Source organism: Hippoglossus hippoglossus, chromosome 17 (assembly GCF_009819705.1).
Source record: "Hippoglossus hippoglossus isolate fHipHip1 chromosome 17, fHipHip1.pri, whole genome shotgun sequence".
Classification (NCBI taxonomy): Eukaryota; Metazoa; Chordata; class Actinopteri; order Pleuronectiformes; family Pleuronectidae; genus Hippoglossus; species Hippoglossus hippoglossus.
Window position 1 is genome coordinate 3,388,548 of NC_047167.1, and position 19,247 is coordinate 3,407,794.

At 39.9% G+C, this 19,247-nt stretch overlaps 1 protein-coding gene and 1 long non-coding RNA gene across 3 annotated transcripts in view; one reads left to right on the top strand and one right to left on the bottom strand.

The window, feature by feature from the left end:
* The first annotated feature begins 1,977 nt into the window (after positions 1-1,977).
* Positions 1,978-17,705, top strand: LOC117778270 (myosin-6). Its single transcript, XM_034613729.1, has 38 exons — positions 1,978-2,279; positions 2,471-2,683; positions 3,273-3,416; positions 3,539-3,695; positions 3,798-3,825; positions 4,122-4,227; positions 5,248-5,340; positions 5,424-5,487; positions 5,586-5,684; positions 5,775-5,878; positions 6,261-6,399; positions 6,484-6,602; positions 6,720-6,869; positions 7,007-7,177; positions 7,261-7,570; positions 7,723-7,796; positions 7,911-8,116; positions 8,196-8,319; positions 8,579-8,715; positions 8,834-9,089; positions 9,213-9,455; positions 9,546-9,722; positions 9,834-9,979; positions 10,095-10,185; positions 10,270-10,659; positions 10,745-10,871; positions 10,995-11,113; positions 11,206-11,402; positions 11,644-11,827; positions 12,254-12,419; positions 12,566-12,690; positions 12,776-13,084; positions 13,175-13,378; positions 13,496-13,792; positions 15,648-15,752; positions 15,867-15,962; positions 16,267-16,401; positions 17,543-17,705. Exons 2-38 carry the CDS (start codon positions 2,483-2,485, stop codon positions 17,561-17,563), a joined length of 5,814 nt encoding a protein of 1,937 aa, XP_034469620.1. The 5' UTR covers positions 1,978-2,279; positions 2,471-2,482; the 3' UTR covers positions 17,564-17,705.
* The window catches only part of LOC117778272, a 29,267-nt gene continuing 27,489 nt past the window's right edge, over positions 17,470-19,247 (bottom strand). For both annotated transcript variants that reach the window (XR_004616764.1, XR_004616765.1), the window contains exon 4: positions 17,470-17,631. This is a non-coding gene — a long non-coding RNA (uncharacterized LOC117778272). The remainder of the gene's footprint in view (positions 17,632-19,247) is intronic.

The following is a 19,247-nucleotide window of genomic DNA, read 5'->3' on the forward strand; positions in this document are numbered from 1 at the left end:
CATTTAAATCCTGTTTCCTTTATTGAGAAGGCGTTTGACCTATACGGTCAGCGTATCTTCACTCTTTAATGGGGGCATGGAATCTCTCACTTCCATTTGGCGCCCTGACACCGGCTGTCAGTAACTGTTATCAGGGTGGAAATAATCTCAGCACTTTTCAGCAGCTGTTGACCCTCCTTCTATCTCTTAACCTTTGAAGTAGCTGTGTTCACTGTTGCTGACGAATGGCCGTGCATTGTAGTTGCTATTCTATTACAAAGTGTGTTGTTTAAGTTTTGTACATCAGAGATCAGTAAATGTTATTGTAGTTGGAGCAAGTATAAGTGAGCTTGATGTACAGCATGATCAGATCATATTTACTTTTGGAGCGAGAGATTTTGAACCTCATCCGTCGGCCAAGAAGCCACAGACTTCACATAGCAGTGCACTTTTAACATGGAACATTCAAACATGATTGTCAGTGGAATCGACCCCTCATTCTGAGTAACTTTATATCAGACAGAATGCAATGTGAGGCCGGCCATCATCTGCAACAGCTGACCCTGGTGCTGAAAAAAAAAGGTCCCTTGTGGCTGTTCTCCTCAATCAGTGCAGGCTTCTCAGCAGGAATTTCACACAGTTATCTTTGTCCTCAAAGACACAATGCCATGTCAACAGCACTGTAACTGAGGGGCCAGCTTTTGCTACCCGCTGCCTGATAATGGGAGAAGGCTTCCGCAGTGACCTTGGCATCACATTGGATTATACCATGGTGGCACAGCCGTCTATTGTGTGTCATCATTACACCCTTTCAGTGAATCTCAAGCATGTCACCTGTGACAGACCTCGGTCTGTGCTGCCTCGCACTTGTCGCCTGGTTAATCTCACAGACTAATGTTCTTTATTTAGACCACCCCACTTGGTATCTGATGGCGGTTTAGGTTACTGCAAAGTCCACTCTATGATAACCAAAAGTAGTTTGTTGCTAAGACCTCACTGTGTCCGAGCCCTCTGGGTAATTCTGACCTATACATGAATCACATACCTCTCTAAAATATCTCCACAGACATTTCCTTGCCTTCCTTTGTGTTGTGATAACAATACAAGCAGTTTACATTTATGGGATGCTTGGTAAGATGGTAAACCGTGCACAAAATGTGAATTATCCTTTAGATTTTCAATGCTGCTCCAAGATGCATGATGACAACTCATCATAACTTAACATTACACCCTCAGTTAGCACATAAATATACTGTATGACAATGTACTGTGGTGATTTAGATAGTTTTTTTTTTAGCAATGATGTAAAACGAAACTGATTTATAAACACAAAGTTGAGCTATTTTCACTATGGCTTTAAGGGCCATATCTTTGGCACTTAGCTATATCGTATAGTTTATAACTAGGAGTTTGTTGTAGTTTTCTGCTGCACAGTAATATTTAAGTCAAAATTATTGAATTATACATGACAAAATTAAAATATATTTTCTTTGTTTACAGTGTTAATATTGTTGTTTGATTTTTTCCCCCACATTTTAATTGGCTATTACATTAGTAATTGTGAATCATGTTTGACTGACCTGCCACATAAGAATAAAAAAATGGTGACACAAAAACCCTTGAAGTGAAAAGTAAGAGGTAAATGTAAAGTAAAAGTAAAGGAATTTATATGCTGAACATCATATTTACAACATCTATTTAAGTCATACTATCACCATCATTAGAATACATTCAGACAGCTTTTGGTCAGTATCACTGTGGTCTGTCCTTTAATTTAGGATGCTTCTCTTGCTTTTGTTGAACAACATGTGGTTTCTTTATCAGGAGCTCACTTGAGGGATGTGGAGAAAGGAGTTCCTCCCTTGGTCTATTTAAAGGTTCCATTGTGGTCCTCTGGCTGCTTGAGGATACCTATGATTAATCACAGCACTGCATGGAACTCCTAATATGGCCTCGTCAGGAGACCAGCCCTGTCACTGATAAGACAATAACCCGCTGATTTCTATATTACTCTCTGGCACTCATTAACCCCCTCCCTTCTTGAACCCCTAACCCAACTCAGACACAATAACATTCCTGGACCCTGAAATGCCCCTCCATATTTGGCAGTGGGTCTTTGTCTATAAAGACAACTCATGGTGGAACCCCCATAGGTCACCATTCTATCTAAAGGTAAGTTGAGAGAACAATGGCTCACAGATCAACTATCGTACTCTCATGGTAAACCTCTGGTCTCATCGGATTCCTTTTTTTCCCCTCAGGACCATTACACATCAGTACTCTAAGTCGGCATTTGTAAGGTAAGAGAATCTGGAAAATGAAAATGGGTTTGATTTAAATACAGTTAATTGTATGAAGTAGGAAAATAGATAAAACACAACAAAGTTATATCATAAATTAACAATAATATATGTGGCTCTATAGCGACATATAAATCATACAATTAATGCCTTTTTATGCTACAGCTGTAAGTGTCATTATATTCCTGTAGACAAAGTGAAAAATGGGGGACGCTGCGATGAGAGACTTTGGGGCAGCAGCTCCATACCTGAGGAAGTCCGACAGGGAGCGTCTAGAGGCCCAGACTCGTCCCTTCGACATGAAGAAAGAGTGCTTTGTTCCTGATACTGATGAGGAGTATGTGAAGGCTTCCGTCACCAGTCGTGAGGGTGACAAAGTCACTGCTCAGACTGAGAGAGGGAAGGTCAGTAAACTCATCAGTTGCCCTGGATGTAACAGGTTCTCTTATTAAGACACAATGTAATGTGGCAGAGAAACAACAGAAGCCAGAGGCACTTCATGACTTACAATTCAAATGTTACACCCCAGCCCGTTCACTCCACTCTGCATCTGCCAATCGGCTTGTTGCTCCCTCACTGCGAGCTAAACACTCATCAAAATCACGACTGTTTGCTGTCCTGGCTCCTAAATGGTGGAATGAGCTCCCCATTGACATCCGGACATCAGAAAGTTTACACATCTTCCGCCGCAAACTAAAAACACACCTCTTCCGACTATACCTTGAATAACATTTTTAAAACTAACAATTTAGTAGCACTTAAAATGGCACTTACTTATAGCACTTTGTAGTTTAGCTTTTTTGAAGAAATTGTACTTTCTCTATTCTTGTTGTTCTGGGTTTGTACCCTCATGGTTGAATGCACTTATTGTAAGTCGCTTTGGATAAAAGCGTCAGCTAAATGAAATGTAATGTAATGTAATGTAATGACGAGCACTTTGGAAGTAGCTACATTTCCTATGTGTCTTAATACTGATTGTCTCTCTTTCTGCAGACTGTCACTGTGAAGGAGTGCGATGTTCACCCTCAGAACCCGCCGAAGTTCGATAAAATTGAAGACATGGCGATGTTGACCTTCCTCCATGAGCCCGCTGTGCTGTTCAACCTCAAAGAGCGTTACGCAGCATGGATGATCTATGTGAGTTGGAAGCTTTAAAAACAACATTTAATGGGTATAGAGTGTATCCCTTACCTAGTGTATACAACTACAGTCTTGTATCATTTACTGACTCTCTCTCTCTCTCTCTTTTATTCTCATAGACCTACTCTGGGCTGTTCTGTGTGACTGTCAACCCCTACAAGGCACTGCCAGTCTACAACCATGAAGTGGTTGCTGCCTACAGAGGAAAGAAGAGGACTGAAGCTCCTCCTCATATCTTCTCCATCTCTGACAATGCCTACCAGTACATGCTCACTGGTAATGTACCTTCAGCTATCATGCGTTCAGACAAAGAAAAGTGAAGTGGAAGAAATGGTAAGAAATTCGAGAATCTAAATTGTTCTATCTTCTCCCTTTCAGACAGAGAAAATCAGTCAATTCTCATCACGTGAGTTATGTTTTCATGACTTTGTGAAAGTACAGTTGAGAGTTTTATCCTACTGTGATAAATGGCATCCTGAAGCTTTCGTGAAATATTTGTTATTCATTTGACGATGGATAATAAGTTTGATCGGCTATGAATAACAAAGAAAAGTCCATTTATGCTGATGAAAGCAATGTATCAGTATTTCGTATAACTTATCTGCATTTTTGTTGATTAACCAAACTTCAACTTGATAGTTCCAATATGAATTTTGCTGCCCATTTGTAATTTATATGAAACAACTAAATGTGTTTCTCCAGTGGAGAATCTGGTGCTGGGAAGACTGTAAACACCAAGAGAGTCATTCAGTACTTTGCCAGCATTGCAGCTGCAGGTGGGAAGAAAGACGCAGGCTCTGAGAAAAAGGTTTTTATTTTGAATTTACAGAAAATAGAACATTTAAAGGTGCTGTATGTATGTTCTTGCTATCACCACATAGCCAATGTCAGCATTAACAAGATTCAGGATTCAAGATTCAATTCTTTATTGGAACACAACTCTCACAGAATAAAACCTAACAAGAAAAGAAACAAAACACATAACCCCCACCCCATAAAAACACAACATACATGTGTGGATGTAAAATACAGAATAAATACAGAATAAAATTAAAATAATGTAAAAACCAGTGCAAAAAATACACTAAAATACACAATACAATAAAATTCGGTGGTAGTTATTGCTTTGCGTTTGTAAAGTGCTGATGCAGTGTTGAGGAGCCATTTAGTGATTTGATGGTTCTGCAGTAAGTGCTGTTGAAGAAACGGGAAGTCTTAGTTTTGAAGGCCCTGAGTCTTTTCACTGAGGGAAGAGTTTATTCAGAGGGGGTTGTCAGGGTGCGTAGAGTCCCGTAGTATTTTTAGACCTCTGCGCTGAATGCAAGTTTCGTATAGGCTACGTCAGAGATTGGGATGAGTTTGCAATTGATCATTTTTGAGGCGGTGCAAACAATTCTGTCAAGCTGCTTTCTCTGTTGAGCTGTGGAGTTAACAACTCACTGATCAAGCAGAACTGTTGCCAGTTCAGCATCAAACTTGATTGTTTTACTCACCAAGAGCTGAGTTGTGAGCACCAACACAAATGTTTTTTTTTTTTCGATGCTAGTTCTATCCCTTGTTTGCATCTGCTTTCGTTAGCACGCTAACTGTCGAGTAGAAGAAGTGTCGCTCAAAAGTTGTACGATAACCTCTTGTATTGTAAATGCTAAAATGGGTCGAAGCTCCTGGCAACCATCACAGCCGCTCTTAGCAACTATCACCCTCACTTGCAAGGAACCATTTTTGGCGAAAGAAAGAATGTACATATAGCACCTTTAATAGTATACTCCATCAATTTCTTAAGTGTTTCATGTATTTTAACAAATATTCCTCTCCTCTACCCTATTAGGGTACTCTGGAAGATCAAATCATCCAGGCTAATCCAGCTTTAGAGGCCTTTGGTAATGCCAAGACTATCAGAAATGACAACTCTTCCAGATTTGTAAGTTTCTGTCTCTATTGTAATGTAATAGCAAAACATTGTGCCTCTTCTATTCTAACTTTTATTTCGGTCATAAATTCCAGGGCAAATTTATCCGAATTCACTTTGCTGCCAGTGGAAAGCTGGCCTCAGCTGATATTGAGACATGTGAGTATTATATATTTTTTTAATTTTCCTCTGGTTTGCTCTCATAATGATAGTGATCACCTGGACATTCAGTTACAAAATCAAATTATGTTTAACAGATCTGCTGGAAAAGTCCCGTGTCACCTTTCAGCTTAAGGCTGAGAGAGACTATCACATCTTCTATCAGATTCTGTCTCAGAAGAAACCTGAGCTGCTCGGTAAATGAAAACAACTGATCTTTGGACCTGTACCAGCCAACACAAAAAGTTTCTGTAAGGTTGGACTCAGCGTTCTGTTTTGCCTTTCAGAGATGTTGCTCATCACCAACAACCCCTATGACTACGGCTTCATCTCCCAAGGAGAAACGACTGTAGCCTCGATCAATGATTCAGAAGAGTTGATCGCCACTGATGTGAGTATGCTCCAGTCTTTGTCCAGAACACCAACTCCCAAGTATCTTATCGTGACTAAGTAGTTTGCTTAAAAATAATGGTTGATGATTGACAGTTGTAAAAAAAAAATCTATTGATGTTGCCCTGGTGTTCTACATGGGCATCTGTTTGGAGCCTTATGTCCTTGATAGTGCTACATGAGAGCAAAGAAGACTTTAATAGACAGGATTAGATGTCTGATGACAATATGGTTGAATGTGGGTGTGATCAAGGTGGCTCAGCGAGCACATACTATCTTATCCCCCACATATCTCTTCAGTCCACTGCATACCCTGATACAATGAAAGATATTCATTGTTCATTCAAGAGATATTTATATAATACCCCCTGCTTTTGATTAAGGATGCCTTTGATGTGCTGGGCTTCACTCAAGAAGAGAAGAATGGTATTTATAAGATGATAGGGGCTATCATGCACCATGGTAACATGAAGTTCAAGAACAAGCAGCGTGAAGAGCAGGCAGAGGCTGATGGCACTGAAGGTTAGTGAAGCTCTCTGCATCCCTGAAAGATAATAAATGGGATATGCAACATTTCAGGATTCAATTGTTAGCTTGTTTCCTCAGATGCTGACAAAGTTGCATATCTGATGGGCCTGAACTCTGCTGACCTCATCAAAGGCCTCTGTCACCCGAGAGTCAAAGTTGGAAATGAGTGGGTCACCAAGGGACAAAATGTCCAGCAGGTAGGAATGAATAGCTGGATCTAGTGTAAGATGTCCACAGAATTGTTATAGATGAAGGAGACAACATTTATTGTTCAACACTAATCTAAACTGTATTTTGGAAAATCTCTTTTGTAGGTGAACTATTCTATCGGTGCATTGTCTAAGTCAGTGTATGAAAAGATGTTTCTGTGGATGGTGGTGAGGATCAACCATTCCTTGGACACCAAGCAGCCTCGTCAGTACTTCATTGGTGTATTGGACATAGCTGGATTTGAAATCTTCGATGTAAGCTTATTTTATAATATGTGTATACAACCTATTTTCTAAAGGCACAATATAACATATTTTTTAATTTAATGTAAGTAGCAATGGAATGAAGATTAAAATGAGTGTGACTAAATGATATATTGTTGTCATTACAGTACAACACGTTTGAGCAGATGTGCATCAACTTCACCAATGAAAAACTGCAACAGTTTTTCAACCACCACATGTTTGTGCTGGAGCAGGAAGAGTACAAGAAAGAGGGCATTGAATGGACTTTCATTGATTTTGGTATGGATTTGCAGGCCTGTATTGACCTCATTGAAAAGGTGAGACACCAGGCTATTAGATGTACAGACATGAATAAAAAAAAAAAGGGTTTATTCAAACAACTCATATTTTGTCTCTTCAGCCCATGGGTATCATGTCCATCCTTGAAGAGGAGTGCATGTTCCCTAAAGCTTCTGATGCCACCTTTAAAGCTAAGCTCTATGACAACCATCTGGGGAAATCTGCCAACTTCCAGAAGCCCAGAGTTGTCAAAGGAAAACCAGAGGCTCATTTTGCCCTGATGCACTATGCTGGAACTGTTGATTATAATATCAACAACTGGCTGGTGAAGAACAAAGATCCTCTGAACGAGACTGTTGTTGGATTGTACCAGAAGTCCAATCTCAAGCTGCTGTCTTTCCTCTTTGTAAATTATGCTGGAACTGAGACAGGTAGGAAGAAATTAAATGTATTAACCTCCACTGGAAAAGTCAGTATTTTAAATATTTTTTCTTTGTGAGAAAAACAAGCTTGAATAACATGTATTTGTACCTGTGTCAGTTCATATAATCTAATGAGATTGTGTATTCTAATGGTTTATTAGGGGAAGGTGGAAAAGGCAAAGGAGGAAGCAAGAAGAAGGGTTCATCCTTCCAAACTGTGTCTGCCTTGCACAGGGTTAGTAAAGAAAAATAAATAGAATAGGCACTTTGTGTGGAAATCAGTGACAGAGGCTCAATTTTACATTGATTATTGTACATCAAACCTTTGAACTTTTGATCACCTCCACAGGAGAACCTGAACAAGTTGATGACCAACTTGAGGTCGACTCACCCCCACTTTGTACGCTGCCTCATCCCCAATGAGACCAAGACTCCTGGGGCCATGGAGAACCCCCTGGTGATGCACCAGCTGCGCTGTAACGGTGTGCTGGAAGGAATCAGGATCTGCAGAAAGGGTTTCCCCAACAGGATCCTCTACGGAGATTTCAAACAGAGGTATTACCTCATTTGTCCTTTTTTCCCCCTGTGTAATTAGAAAACAACATATAAATTAAAGTATTTTCTGATTGTCAAGATACCGTATCCTGAACCCTGCTGCCATCCCTGAGGGGCAGTTCATTGACAGCAGGAAGGGAGCCGAGAAACTCCTTGGGTCTTTGGATATAGATCACAATCAATACAAGTTTGGACACACAAAGGTAATCAAAAAAGGAAAAACCAAAGCATATACTCTATGTTACGTAGTCTAACCTATGCCCAAGATTACAGGGAGGCAACTGTAAAAATCAACAGCAAACACTCATCAAGTCACTAAACCAACAATTACACAGCAATATACATCATTCTTAGATGTTAGAGTTAATATTAACCACCACAAGTTACCGGTCACACCAGACAAAATAAGCCAGTAGCATCATCTGTTGAATATTTACATGATTATACATACTTTTCTTTTAGGTGTTCTTCAAGGCTGGTCTTCTGGGGACGCTGGAGGAAATGAGGGATGACCGTTTGTCACTCATTATCACTGGTATCCAATCTAGAGCAAGAGGTCTGCTGGCAAGACAGGAATTCCAGAAGATCTTTGAAAGGAGGTCAGAGGAATCTTGCATTTGAAATAACTAAAAACCAAGCTAATTGTAATACTTATTAATGATGAATAATTGTGTTTTGTATTAATTGGTAGTAATGACTTTGCTCGATCTTGGACAGAGATGCTCTATTGGTGATCCAGTGGAATGTCCGATCCTTCATGGGGGTCAAGAATTGGCCCTGGATGAAGCTGTTCTTCAAAATTAAACCTCTGTTGAGATCTGCTGAGGCAGAAAAGGAGATGGCCAACATGAAGGAAGAATTCCTGAAGCTGAAAGAGGCTTATGCAAAGTCTGAAGCTCGTAGGAAGGAACTGGAGGAGAAAATGGTTTCCCTTCTCCAAGAGAAGAATGACCTGCAGCTACATGTCCAGTCTGTAAGTCTAATCACAGGATTTCTGATGATTTAATGTCACAATTTAACTGCACAGTAGCATCGATCATCTGTCTTGCAACTCATCATTTGTTTATAACTTGTCAGCTTAACACTTTCATTTCAGGAGCAAGATAATCTTGCAGATGCTGAAGAAAGATGTGAGGGGCTGATCAAAAACAAAATCCAGATGGAAGCAAAAGCTAAAGAGCTGACAGAGAGGCTGGAGGACGAGGAGGAGATGAACGCTGAACTGACGGCCAAAAAGAGGAAGCTGGAGGACGAGTGCTCTGAGTTAAAGAAAGACATTGATGACTTAGAGTTAACTCTGGCCAAAGTGGAGAAAGAAAAGCATGCCACTGAGAACAAGGTACCACAAACACTAACAACAATAAAATGACTCTGTGTCCAAAATATGATCTGTGATGAAGTCCTTGATGAAAATGTCTCCTGGTTATAGGTGAAGAACCTGGTTGAGGAGATGGCAGCTCTGGATGAGATCATTGCCAAGCTGACCAAGGAAAAGAAAGCCTTACAGGAGGCTCATCAGCAAACACTGGATGACCTGCAGAGTGAAGAGGACAAAGTCAACACTCTGACCAAGGCCAAGGCCAAGCTGGAGCAGCAAGTGGATGATGTAAGAATTTAAACACATGTTGTCCTTTTCCTTTTAGAGTGTTTCGAAAGATCATTCTCTGTCCAATGCATGTCGAGGAGAAATGTGACCTTCTCTAATGTTACAATCCAGCTCGAAGGTTCTCTGGAACAAGAGAAGAAAATACGAATGGATCTTGAGAGAGCAAAGCGTAAGCTGGAGGGAGACTTGAAGTTGACCCAGGAGAGCCTAATGGACCTGGAGAATGACAAGCAGCAACTTGAAGAACATATGAAAAAGTAATTATTCTGTTAATACCTGTATTTCCAATGGTTGTATATGCAAAAAGGATACAGTCATATTGATATCGATATACAATTGTTCTAACTTTTACTATTTCAAATTTAACCACAGGAAAGATTTTGAACTCAGCCAGCTGAGTAATAGAATAGAGGATGAGCAGGCCATTGCTATTCAGCTTCAAAAGAAACTGAAAGAGCTTCAGGTAATGTATAACTTACATGATATTGTCCACGATAGACTCAACAATAAGAGTGACTAAAAGAGTGATATTATTCTGGCTCAACAGGCCCGTATTGAAGAGTTGGAGGAAGAGCTTGAGGCAGAGCGAGCTGCCCGAGCCAAGGTGGAGAAGCAGAGAGCAGACTTGGCCAGAGAGCTGGAGGAGATCAGTGAGAGGCTGGAGGAGGCCGGTGGAGCAACATCTGTCCAGATTGAGATGAACAAGAAGAGGGAGGCTGAGTTCCTGAAACTGCGCAGAGACCTTGAAGAGGCCACTCTGCATCATGAAGCCACTGCTGCCACACTCAGGAAGAAACAAGCTGACAGTGTTGCTGACCTGGGAGAGCAGATAGACAACCTGCAGAGAGTCAAGCAGAAACTGGAGAAGGAGAAGAGTGAGCTCAGACTGGAGCTGGATGACGTGGTGTCCAATATGGAACATATTGTGAAGACAAAGGTTAGATATGTTGAAAAATAATTTAGAGATATAGTGTAATGTGTTTTTTTATCATCCCTTCTTGATGTGATTTATTTAATCTTAGACAAACCTAGAGAAGACCAGCAGGACAATGGAGGATCAGATGAATGAATACAAGTCCAAGTTTGAAGAAGCTCAACGCTGGATCAATGATTTCAATCTGCAAAAAGCTAAGCTCCAAACCGAAAATGGTACTTATGCATGACTGACTACAATTTAAATTTTTAATAATTTTAATAACTGATACATTCTTTATCAAAACTTATAAGAAGGGTTTCTGGGACCATAACATTATGCATTTTCCAAAATACTAGGTGAACTCTTAAGGCAACTGGAGGACAAGGAGACCATGGTGTCTCAGCTGACAAGAGGAAAAATGTCTTACACTCAACAGGTTGAAGATTTAAAGAGACAACTGGAAGAGGAGACCAAGGTGAAATAAAATTTAATTTCACACAGCACTGACAGCAGTGAACAGGCATTTCTATTTGATGTATATCACAGCGTATGATTTTGTTTCAACAGGCAAAGAGCGCTCTGGCCCATGCAGTGCAGTCCTCCCGTCATGACTGTGACCTGCTCAGGGAGCAGTATGAGGAGGAGCAGGAGGCCAAAGCTGAACTACAGCGCGGCATGTCCAAGGCCAACTCTGAGGTGGCTCAGTGGAGAACTAAGTACGAAACTGATGCCATCCAGAGGACCGAGGAGCTGGAGGAGGCCAAGTAAGACAGTTTAAGATCCAAACTCATAAATTAACCTGTAATTCCTTAAAAGACAGTTTACTTCGTCTAGCAGGTCAGCTTTTTGTTTGTGTTATTTTCCTACTAAAATATAAGACGAACAAAAAGTTTGTCTGTTAGATGACTGAGCAGCCAGTCAAAGTGGTTGAATTTATAACAATTTAGCTGTCAAACAGTCACCACCGCAGGTACATTAAATGATTTGCATGATGGATTTCTTAAGGAAAAAGCTGGCTCAGCGTCTGCAGGATGCTGAGGAGGCTGTTGAAGCAGTGAATGCTAAATGTTCCTCTCTGGACAAGACCAAGCACAGGCTGCAGAATGAGATTGAAGATCTCATGGTGGATGTGGAGAGGTCTAATGCTGCTGCTGCTGCTCTGGACAAGAAGCAAAGAAACTTTGACAAGGTAAAGTGCTATAGGTATTTGTAAGTCCCGAAAGTAATAATTGGTGCTGTAGCCTCCAAACCCTTGGACGGGCAAATTTATTGATTTTGACCTTTTTACCTGCCAATTTCTGGTTGGGCTCTGTTTTACATTCACACACACATATTTTGAAGCTGCCCAGTACAAACATCACATGCGTCATTCAACTGTGACTTCTTCTTCCGTGAAAATTGGCTTTTAAAAATAAAAGCCAATTTAGGTAACTCATTCGATATTTGTTTTTGCTTCATAAGTAACGCAGTATGTTATGGTTTTTCTTTAACCTTGTGGGCCAACCAAAACAACTGTACTGTACAAAGTCCAGCTCTGTCATGAAAGCATTTCCAATCATGTACTCCATTAATATGGGACATGTGAATTTACTGATGGTCTTTCTATTTACTCAAGGTCCTGTCTGAATGGAAGCAGAAGTATGAGGAGTCTCAATGTGAACTGGAGAGCTCTCAGAAAGAAGCCAGGTCTCTGAGCACTGAGCTCTTCAAACTGAAGAACTCCTATGAGGAATCGCTTGATCATCTGGAGACCCTGAAGAGAGAGAACAAAAACCTGCAGGGTAAAATCTACTTCTAGGATTGTTGTTCATGTTTATAGAAGTAATGCAGTTCCCGTTGTAAATCAGCTGCATTACTGTTCACGTGTGGTTCATATATGTCGATTTATTGTAAAGCCATCTTAACCAAACTGTCTGACATCCCACAGAGGAGATATCTGACCTCACAGAGCAACTTGGTGAGGGTGGTAAGAACATCCACGAATTGGAGAAATTGCGGAAACAACTGGAACAGGAGAAGAATGAGATCCAGTCTGCTCTCGAGGAAGCTGAGGTACAGGACTTGACATTGAGTAATACATTTTACAGTTCAACTGTCTGCTGGTGTGTAAACTTCTCTACACCCTCCTATCCACCAGGCCTCCCTTGAGCATGAGGAGGGTAAGATTCTCAGAGCCCAGTTAGAGTTCAATCAAATTAAATCCGAGATCGAACGCAAACTAGCTGAGAAAGACGAGGAGATGGAACAGAGCAAGAGGAACCTGCAGAGGACCATTGACACCCTGCAGACCTCTCTTGAAGCTGAGTGTCGCAGCAGGAATGAGGCCATGCGTCTGAAGAAGAAGATGGAGGGAGACCTCAATGAGATGGAGATCCAGCTCAGCCAGGCCAACAGGCAGGCAGCTGAGGCCCAGAAGCAACTCAAATCTGTTCATGCACATTTGAAGGTAAACTAGGGAAGAAAAGGTTAAATTTCTTAAGATGTTTTAAATTCAAACTGGATATAACCTTAATGTGATTGATGTCATCCAATTTAGGATTGCCAAATTCAGCTGAACGAGTCTGTTCGGGCCAATGATGATCTTAAAGAGAACATTGCCATTGTTGAGAGACGCAACAACCTGCTTCAGGCTGAACTGGAGGAACTCAGGGCTGCACTGGAGCAAACTGAGAGAGGTCGTAAACTTGCTGAGCAAGAGCTGCTGGATGTTAGTGAGAGGGTGCAGCTACTGCACTCACAGGTAAGACTTCATTTATTGCACTTATTTCAATTGATTCCCTGATTTCTTTAAATGTATTAAACACACTAAAGTATAATTGTTTCTAAAGTGTTTTTCTCATATTTCAAATATATATAGAACACTGCCCTGATAAACCAGAAGAAGAAGCTGGAGGCCGATACTTCCCAGCTTCAAACTGAAGTGGAGGAAGCAGTGCAGGAGTGTCGAAATGCAGAGGAAAAGGCCAAGAAGGCCATTACTGATGCAGCCATGATGGCAGAGGAGCTGAAGAAAGAGCAGGACACCAGCTCTCACCTGGAGCGTATGAAGAAGAACATGGAGCAAACCATCAAAGACCTGCAGCACCGTCTGGATGAAGCTGAACAGATCGCCATGAAGGGAGGCAAGAAGCAGGTGCAGAAGCTCGAGGCCAGGGTAAGAGGAATTTTCAAGGACATACTTACCACACATTTCCATAATTACACCTGTTTGGTTCGGGTTAACACACTTCCTGAGGACTTTGTTAGGATTACCATACTATGACTGGGTAGTTTTCTTTTTGCTCTTAAAACAGCATCAGTGTTAAAGGCATACCAAATGTTCTACTGGAACCACATCCAAGGGCAGACTGGCCATTGGGAGAACTGGAATTGTTACTGGTAGGCAGGCTCAACAATTGGGCAGACAAAATATATTATAATGAAATGGAGATGAAACAACTTTTGTATGTACCTTGAATGACAGACAGGCAGCATTGTGTGGTTGCTGGTAAATGTCCTAAAGAGTATTACATGTCCCTACCTCATAGCCAGTTAACTTTGGCCCACGTGGGTCTTTCCCATCCCCTTTTCCCATTGTTAATGTCAATCAATTAAACACCACATCAGAGAAGTTGAGAGAGACTGTAGTGATGCGCATGTCGGGGTTTGTTAGGTCGATCCACCAGACTTGACCCACACCTGGTGACTAAGGAGGTCACTGAAGTTCACCGAACTCACTAATATTTTCATGACACCAGATTGAGACTTTCACTTGGTGACATGGATCATTATCCTGCTGGAAGTAACTATTAGAACAGAGGTCTTCAACAGGGGGTCCGCGACCCCTAGGGGGTCCGCGGAGGTACTGCAGGGGGGTCGCGGAATTTTTGTAGCGAACGGATAAATGGAGGCAGAAGACGTTATCTTTCAGTCAGCAATGCACACATTCAGCGACACACAATAATACAAACATGAATATATGAACCTGTGTATTATTTGAATAGCTTAGTATTGAATGCACAATAACAGGGTGGCTATGTTTATACATGGCACTAGGCCCAGTTTAATATAAAACACAATTTTATACAATATATAGTAGGGGGTCCCTGCTCCATCTCTCCATCAGTTTGGTTGTCCTTGGCCTGAAAAACGTTGAAGACCCCTGAATTAGAAAATGGTAAACTTTGGCCTTAATTGGATGAGCATGGGCAACTTCAATCCTCAGAGTCAGTGACATTCAAACCATAAATGATTTCTACCTATAGTAAAATATTACCCACACCATTGATGCCCAGTGAGCTTGTGTCCCCTGAACATCTTGGCTGACAGGAGTGGGATCTGACATAGTATCTGCTGTTGTAGACCATCCATTTCAAGGTTGGATTTTATTTGTTTGAAGATTATATTATGTTCACCACAGTTGTAAAGTTGTAAAGCTCAAACCGGTCCAGTTGTCCATTCTCCTCTGACCTGTCCCATCAGCGAGATTTTATCCACAGAAGTGACACTTAATGGACAATTATTTATTTTTTGACTCCATCCTTAGAAAAGTTGTGTATGACATTCTCAGGGGATTTAGCCTCTTCAGACACAAACCAGCCTGTTTGAAACCAACAGTCATGTCACAGTCAAAATTCACTGAGATGCAAAATTTGTATTCATTATGATGTTTAATGTGAACATTTACTGAAGCTCCTGATCTGTATATGCAAAATTGTATGCACTGGGCTGTATCACTTGAATGGCTGACTGGATAATGGCATGAGAAAGCAGGTGCACAGATTTTCCTGGAAAGCCAGTCTATTTGCTGCCTTTCAAATAATTGCTATAACAACAGCGCACCTGCACATCCAGCAAACTTTGAACAACATTATAATGCTATCACAGTTTTATATCTGGGTACAAATGTGTCTCTATCAATTCCTTTTATACATTTAAATTCTGGGTGAATATACAGTAGCTGTATTGCAGCTTTGAGTTGAGCTACTTGTGAATCAATGAATTTCCAATCGATGTTTTGATGTTTTCAGGTGAGGGAGCTGGAGAATGAGGTGGAGTCAGAGCAGAAGAAGAGCAGCGAAGCTGTAAAGGGAATGCGTAAATATGAAAGACGTATCAAGGAGCTCACATACCAGGTCAGTTTTTGTTTACCCATGTCACAAAGTAGTACATGGAAACCAACATAGTAAAGCACTGTAAAATTAGGATGGTAGTGATGCTCCTTTCTCCTATTCCCTTGATTCATCCAGACTGAGGAAGACCGCAAGAATGTTGCGCGTCTGCAGGATCTGGTCGACAAACTGCAGCTGAAAGTCAAAGCTTACAAGAGATGTTCTGAGGAGGCTGTAAGTGTGTGCTGGAAAAGTTGTCTCTCATTTACACTGTGTGCTCAGGGTCACCGTTACAGTTCATAGCCTGTTTATATTATATATATTTTGATAAATCTATTTGTAGATGCTAAAATGATTATGAATACACAAGGAATTTATGACAAGAAACATTTCAGCTTCCACTGTGACTTGTTAAACCAATGCTGTTAAAATATATATTGTTATTTCTATATGTAGCTGTTTACCCTTTGATGACAGAAGTCCATCACTTCTTCTAGTCGTATAATGTTGTGCTCTTCTTTTTTGTTGAATCTTGTAGGAGGAGCAGGCCAACACTCACCTGACCAAGTTCCGTAAACTGCAGCATGAGCTGGATGAGGCCGAAGAGCGAGCTGACATCGCTGAGTCGCAGGTCAACAAGCTGCGCGCCAAGAGCCGCGACGTGGGTACAAAGGTAAGAAGCTCCTCTATTCTCCTCTATCCAACACTGTACATATAGAGAACCATCCTGCCTCCTTTAAAATACAATATAGTTTTTTTCATGATGCATGAATGATAGTACTATTCATCTTTTTTATTGCGAGTAAATAAATCAAACCAGGCTTTGTACAAATCAATTTTATTATGGGTGTTGTGTGGATGAATTGTATTAGTCTACTCTTGTAGGCTAGTGGGGCTATAATCTTTTGTCACAGGGAAATAATATATCAATCAATCAATCAAATGTATTTGTATAGCCCATATTCACAAAAAACTAATTTGTCTCATAAGGCTTTAACAAGTGTGACATCCTCTGCCCTTAACCCTCAACAAGAGTAAGGAAAAAAAACAGACAGACAGAGTATTTACAGCATTGATTAGAAGAAACAGTTTGTAGCATATTGGAAGGTAAATTAGTGTTTTGTTAGTGACCTGACAGATAAGATCAAAGAGAGAAATGAACGCAAAAAAAGGTCCTGGAATTATTCATGGTGACCCCCATAGCTCAATGACACAAGGACACCTTCAATTTTTACTTTAATTTCATCCGACAGATTTAGTTGTTAATGCAGTAACAGCATATTTATCCAATCAAATCAATGTTAACAAAATAATCCAAATAAAGATACCATACAAAGCTTTGAATGATCGATGATCTTGATTTTGTTAACATACAGTATGTCCCCCTTGGGAGCTGTCCACAAGAGTCTACTATTATTATTGGCTATCATTAGCTCTCATGGACACACAGCTGCATTTTTGTCAAGATTCTATTTAAAAGATGAATCTCTTTTTAAACAAAATGCAGACTTAAAATCATCTCTTTCATTTACAAATTAGACAAACAAACAAAAACAAATGTCTTTGACTTGAAACACTGAAGAATAGCTTGGCTATTAAGCTTTTATATGATTTTGAACACCTTATATAATCTTAGCTTTTGTCCAAATGCATTTAGTCCTACACTGTTTTTATTTATTTTTTTACAATTCTACAAATTCAAGTTCCAAAATGTAGTTGTGGTTTACTCTCTTAGGTTACACTTATTGAGACCTTGTTTGCCTTCTGTGTATAATCCGTGTCTTTGTCTATTCTCTTTTCATTCTTCATCACAGAAAGGGCTGGATGAGGAGTGAAACCCACTGATGGCCACCTACGAGCTTTGAGATCTGCTGTGCTGTAGTCCCCTTTGTCTCCAAAGTAACTGTAGAATAAAGCAAAGTGCATTTCAATTTGTGCAGAGTCCTCATTTATTTCAAACAGAAATAATGAATGCTCCATATAGTACAGAAGAGACAGAAGGTAAAGCCCTGTCACATAATGCATAGTGAAAGGGCTCTATTTGCCTTCAGGCATAAAGCCAGTAATGACACTGTGTTTTTCAAAAAAATCAAGACAATCAAGTTTTATGCCTTTTTCTGCAATGTCTAAATATTAGCTTTTTGGCATTTTGCACAAAATTGCAATTGTTCGTTCATTTTAACTTTTTATCAATTAGATAAGTGAGAAATAATATATCAATCAATCAATCAAATGTATTTGTATAGCCCATATTCACAAAAAACTAATTTGTCTCATAAGGCTTTAACAAGTGTGACATCCTCTGCCCTTAACCCTCAACAAGAGTAAGGAAAAAAAACAGACAGACAGAGTATTTACAGCATTGATTAGAAGAAACAGTTTGTAGCATATTGGAAGGTAAATTAATTTATGAATTATTGTCAGTAATATTGCAAATATACTTCTATTTCTTCCTTTTACTTTAAAAGCATGAATAAAAACATCGCAAAATTGGTAGAGTTTAAAGGGATTTTCATGTAAACCAATTGTTAGCACATCCAAGCAAACAACCATCAATATTGCTACAGGCTCTCTTGCAAGCTGTATACAAGTTCACCCAGATTTTCCTGGTTTTGCCAGCAACACAACATACAACATTAAAATGTTTCAAAAGTGTAAAAAATTTAAAAAGAATATATATATATATATATATATATATATATATATATATATATATATATAGACACACACAGGCCTTATATCTAACTAACTTGTTTACTTTGAATGAGAGTCACATATTGAAGGAAGGGCTGCTGGGGTTAAGTGGGAGACTCCTACCCCCCTGTGCTGACAATCTGAACTGCTGAAAGTATTGAGCAGTGTTGTCAGCACATGGTCTACACTGCATATAAAAGTATATCAAAATCTAACTTTTATGTTGCAATATAAGATATGAGCTATGAACAGAACAGGACACATGTGCTATTAATAAGTGGCTTTTGCCAAATGTTCTGGGATGTCATAATAGTGTGAGTGACATGAACGTCTGCAAGCGCAGTAATTCACACTGCACGGAAATATTACATCTTAGCAACTTATAAAGTTTCTTCCATACAACTGATTAAAACACCCAGTAGTTTTTTTTACTAGTTTCCTATAGAGAGTAACTTGTTCAAGAATTCTCAAAACTGCAAATTTTCTTGATAAAAGTGTGTCACTCGTTTCTAAAAATATTTCATACAATCGAAACAAAGCTGCAAACATCATATCACCCATTTTTTTCTCTCAAGTCTTCAAAATATATAACAAGCTTCATTGTTTAAATAGATTTATGTTCATCAATACACTACATATCTACATAATCTACGTCTTCTAATCTCTATTGTCAAAAAGAAGAGCTTCCAAAAACCACTCATCTGCTCTGCTTACCAATCAAATTTCAATCAAATTTTATTTGTATAGCCCATATTCACAAATCACAATTTGTCTCATAGGGCTTTAACAAGGTGTGACATCCTCTGCCCTTAACCCTCAACAAGA

Coding starts and splice junctions, on each gene's coding strand:
- LOC117778270 (XM_034613729.1), top strand. CDS start 2,483: ATGGGGGACGCTGCGATGAGAGACTTTGGGGCAGCAGCTCCATACCTG. Junction 8,716..8,833: donor CAGAAGATCTTTGAAAGGAG/GTCAGAGGAATC, acceptor GATCTTGGACAG/AGATGCTCTATTGGTGATCC. Junction 16,402..17,542: donor GCCGCGACGTGGGTACAAAG/GTAAGAAGCTCC, acceptor TCTTCATCACAG/AAAGGGCTGGATGAGGAGTG.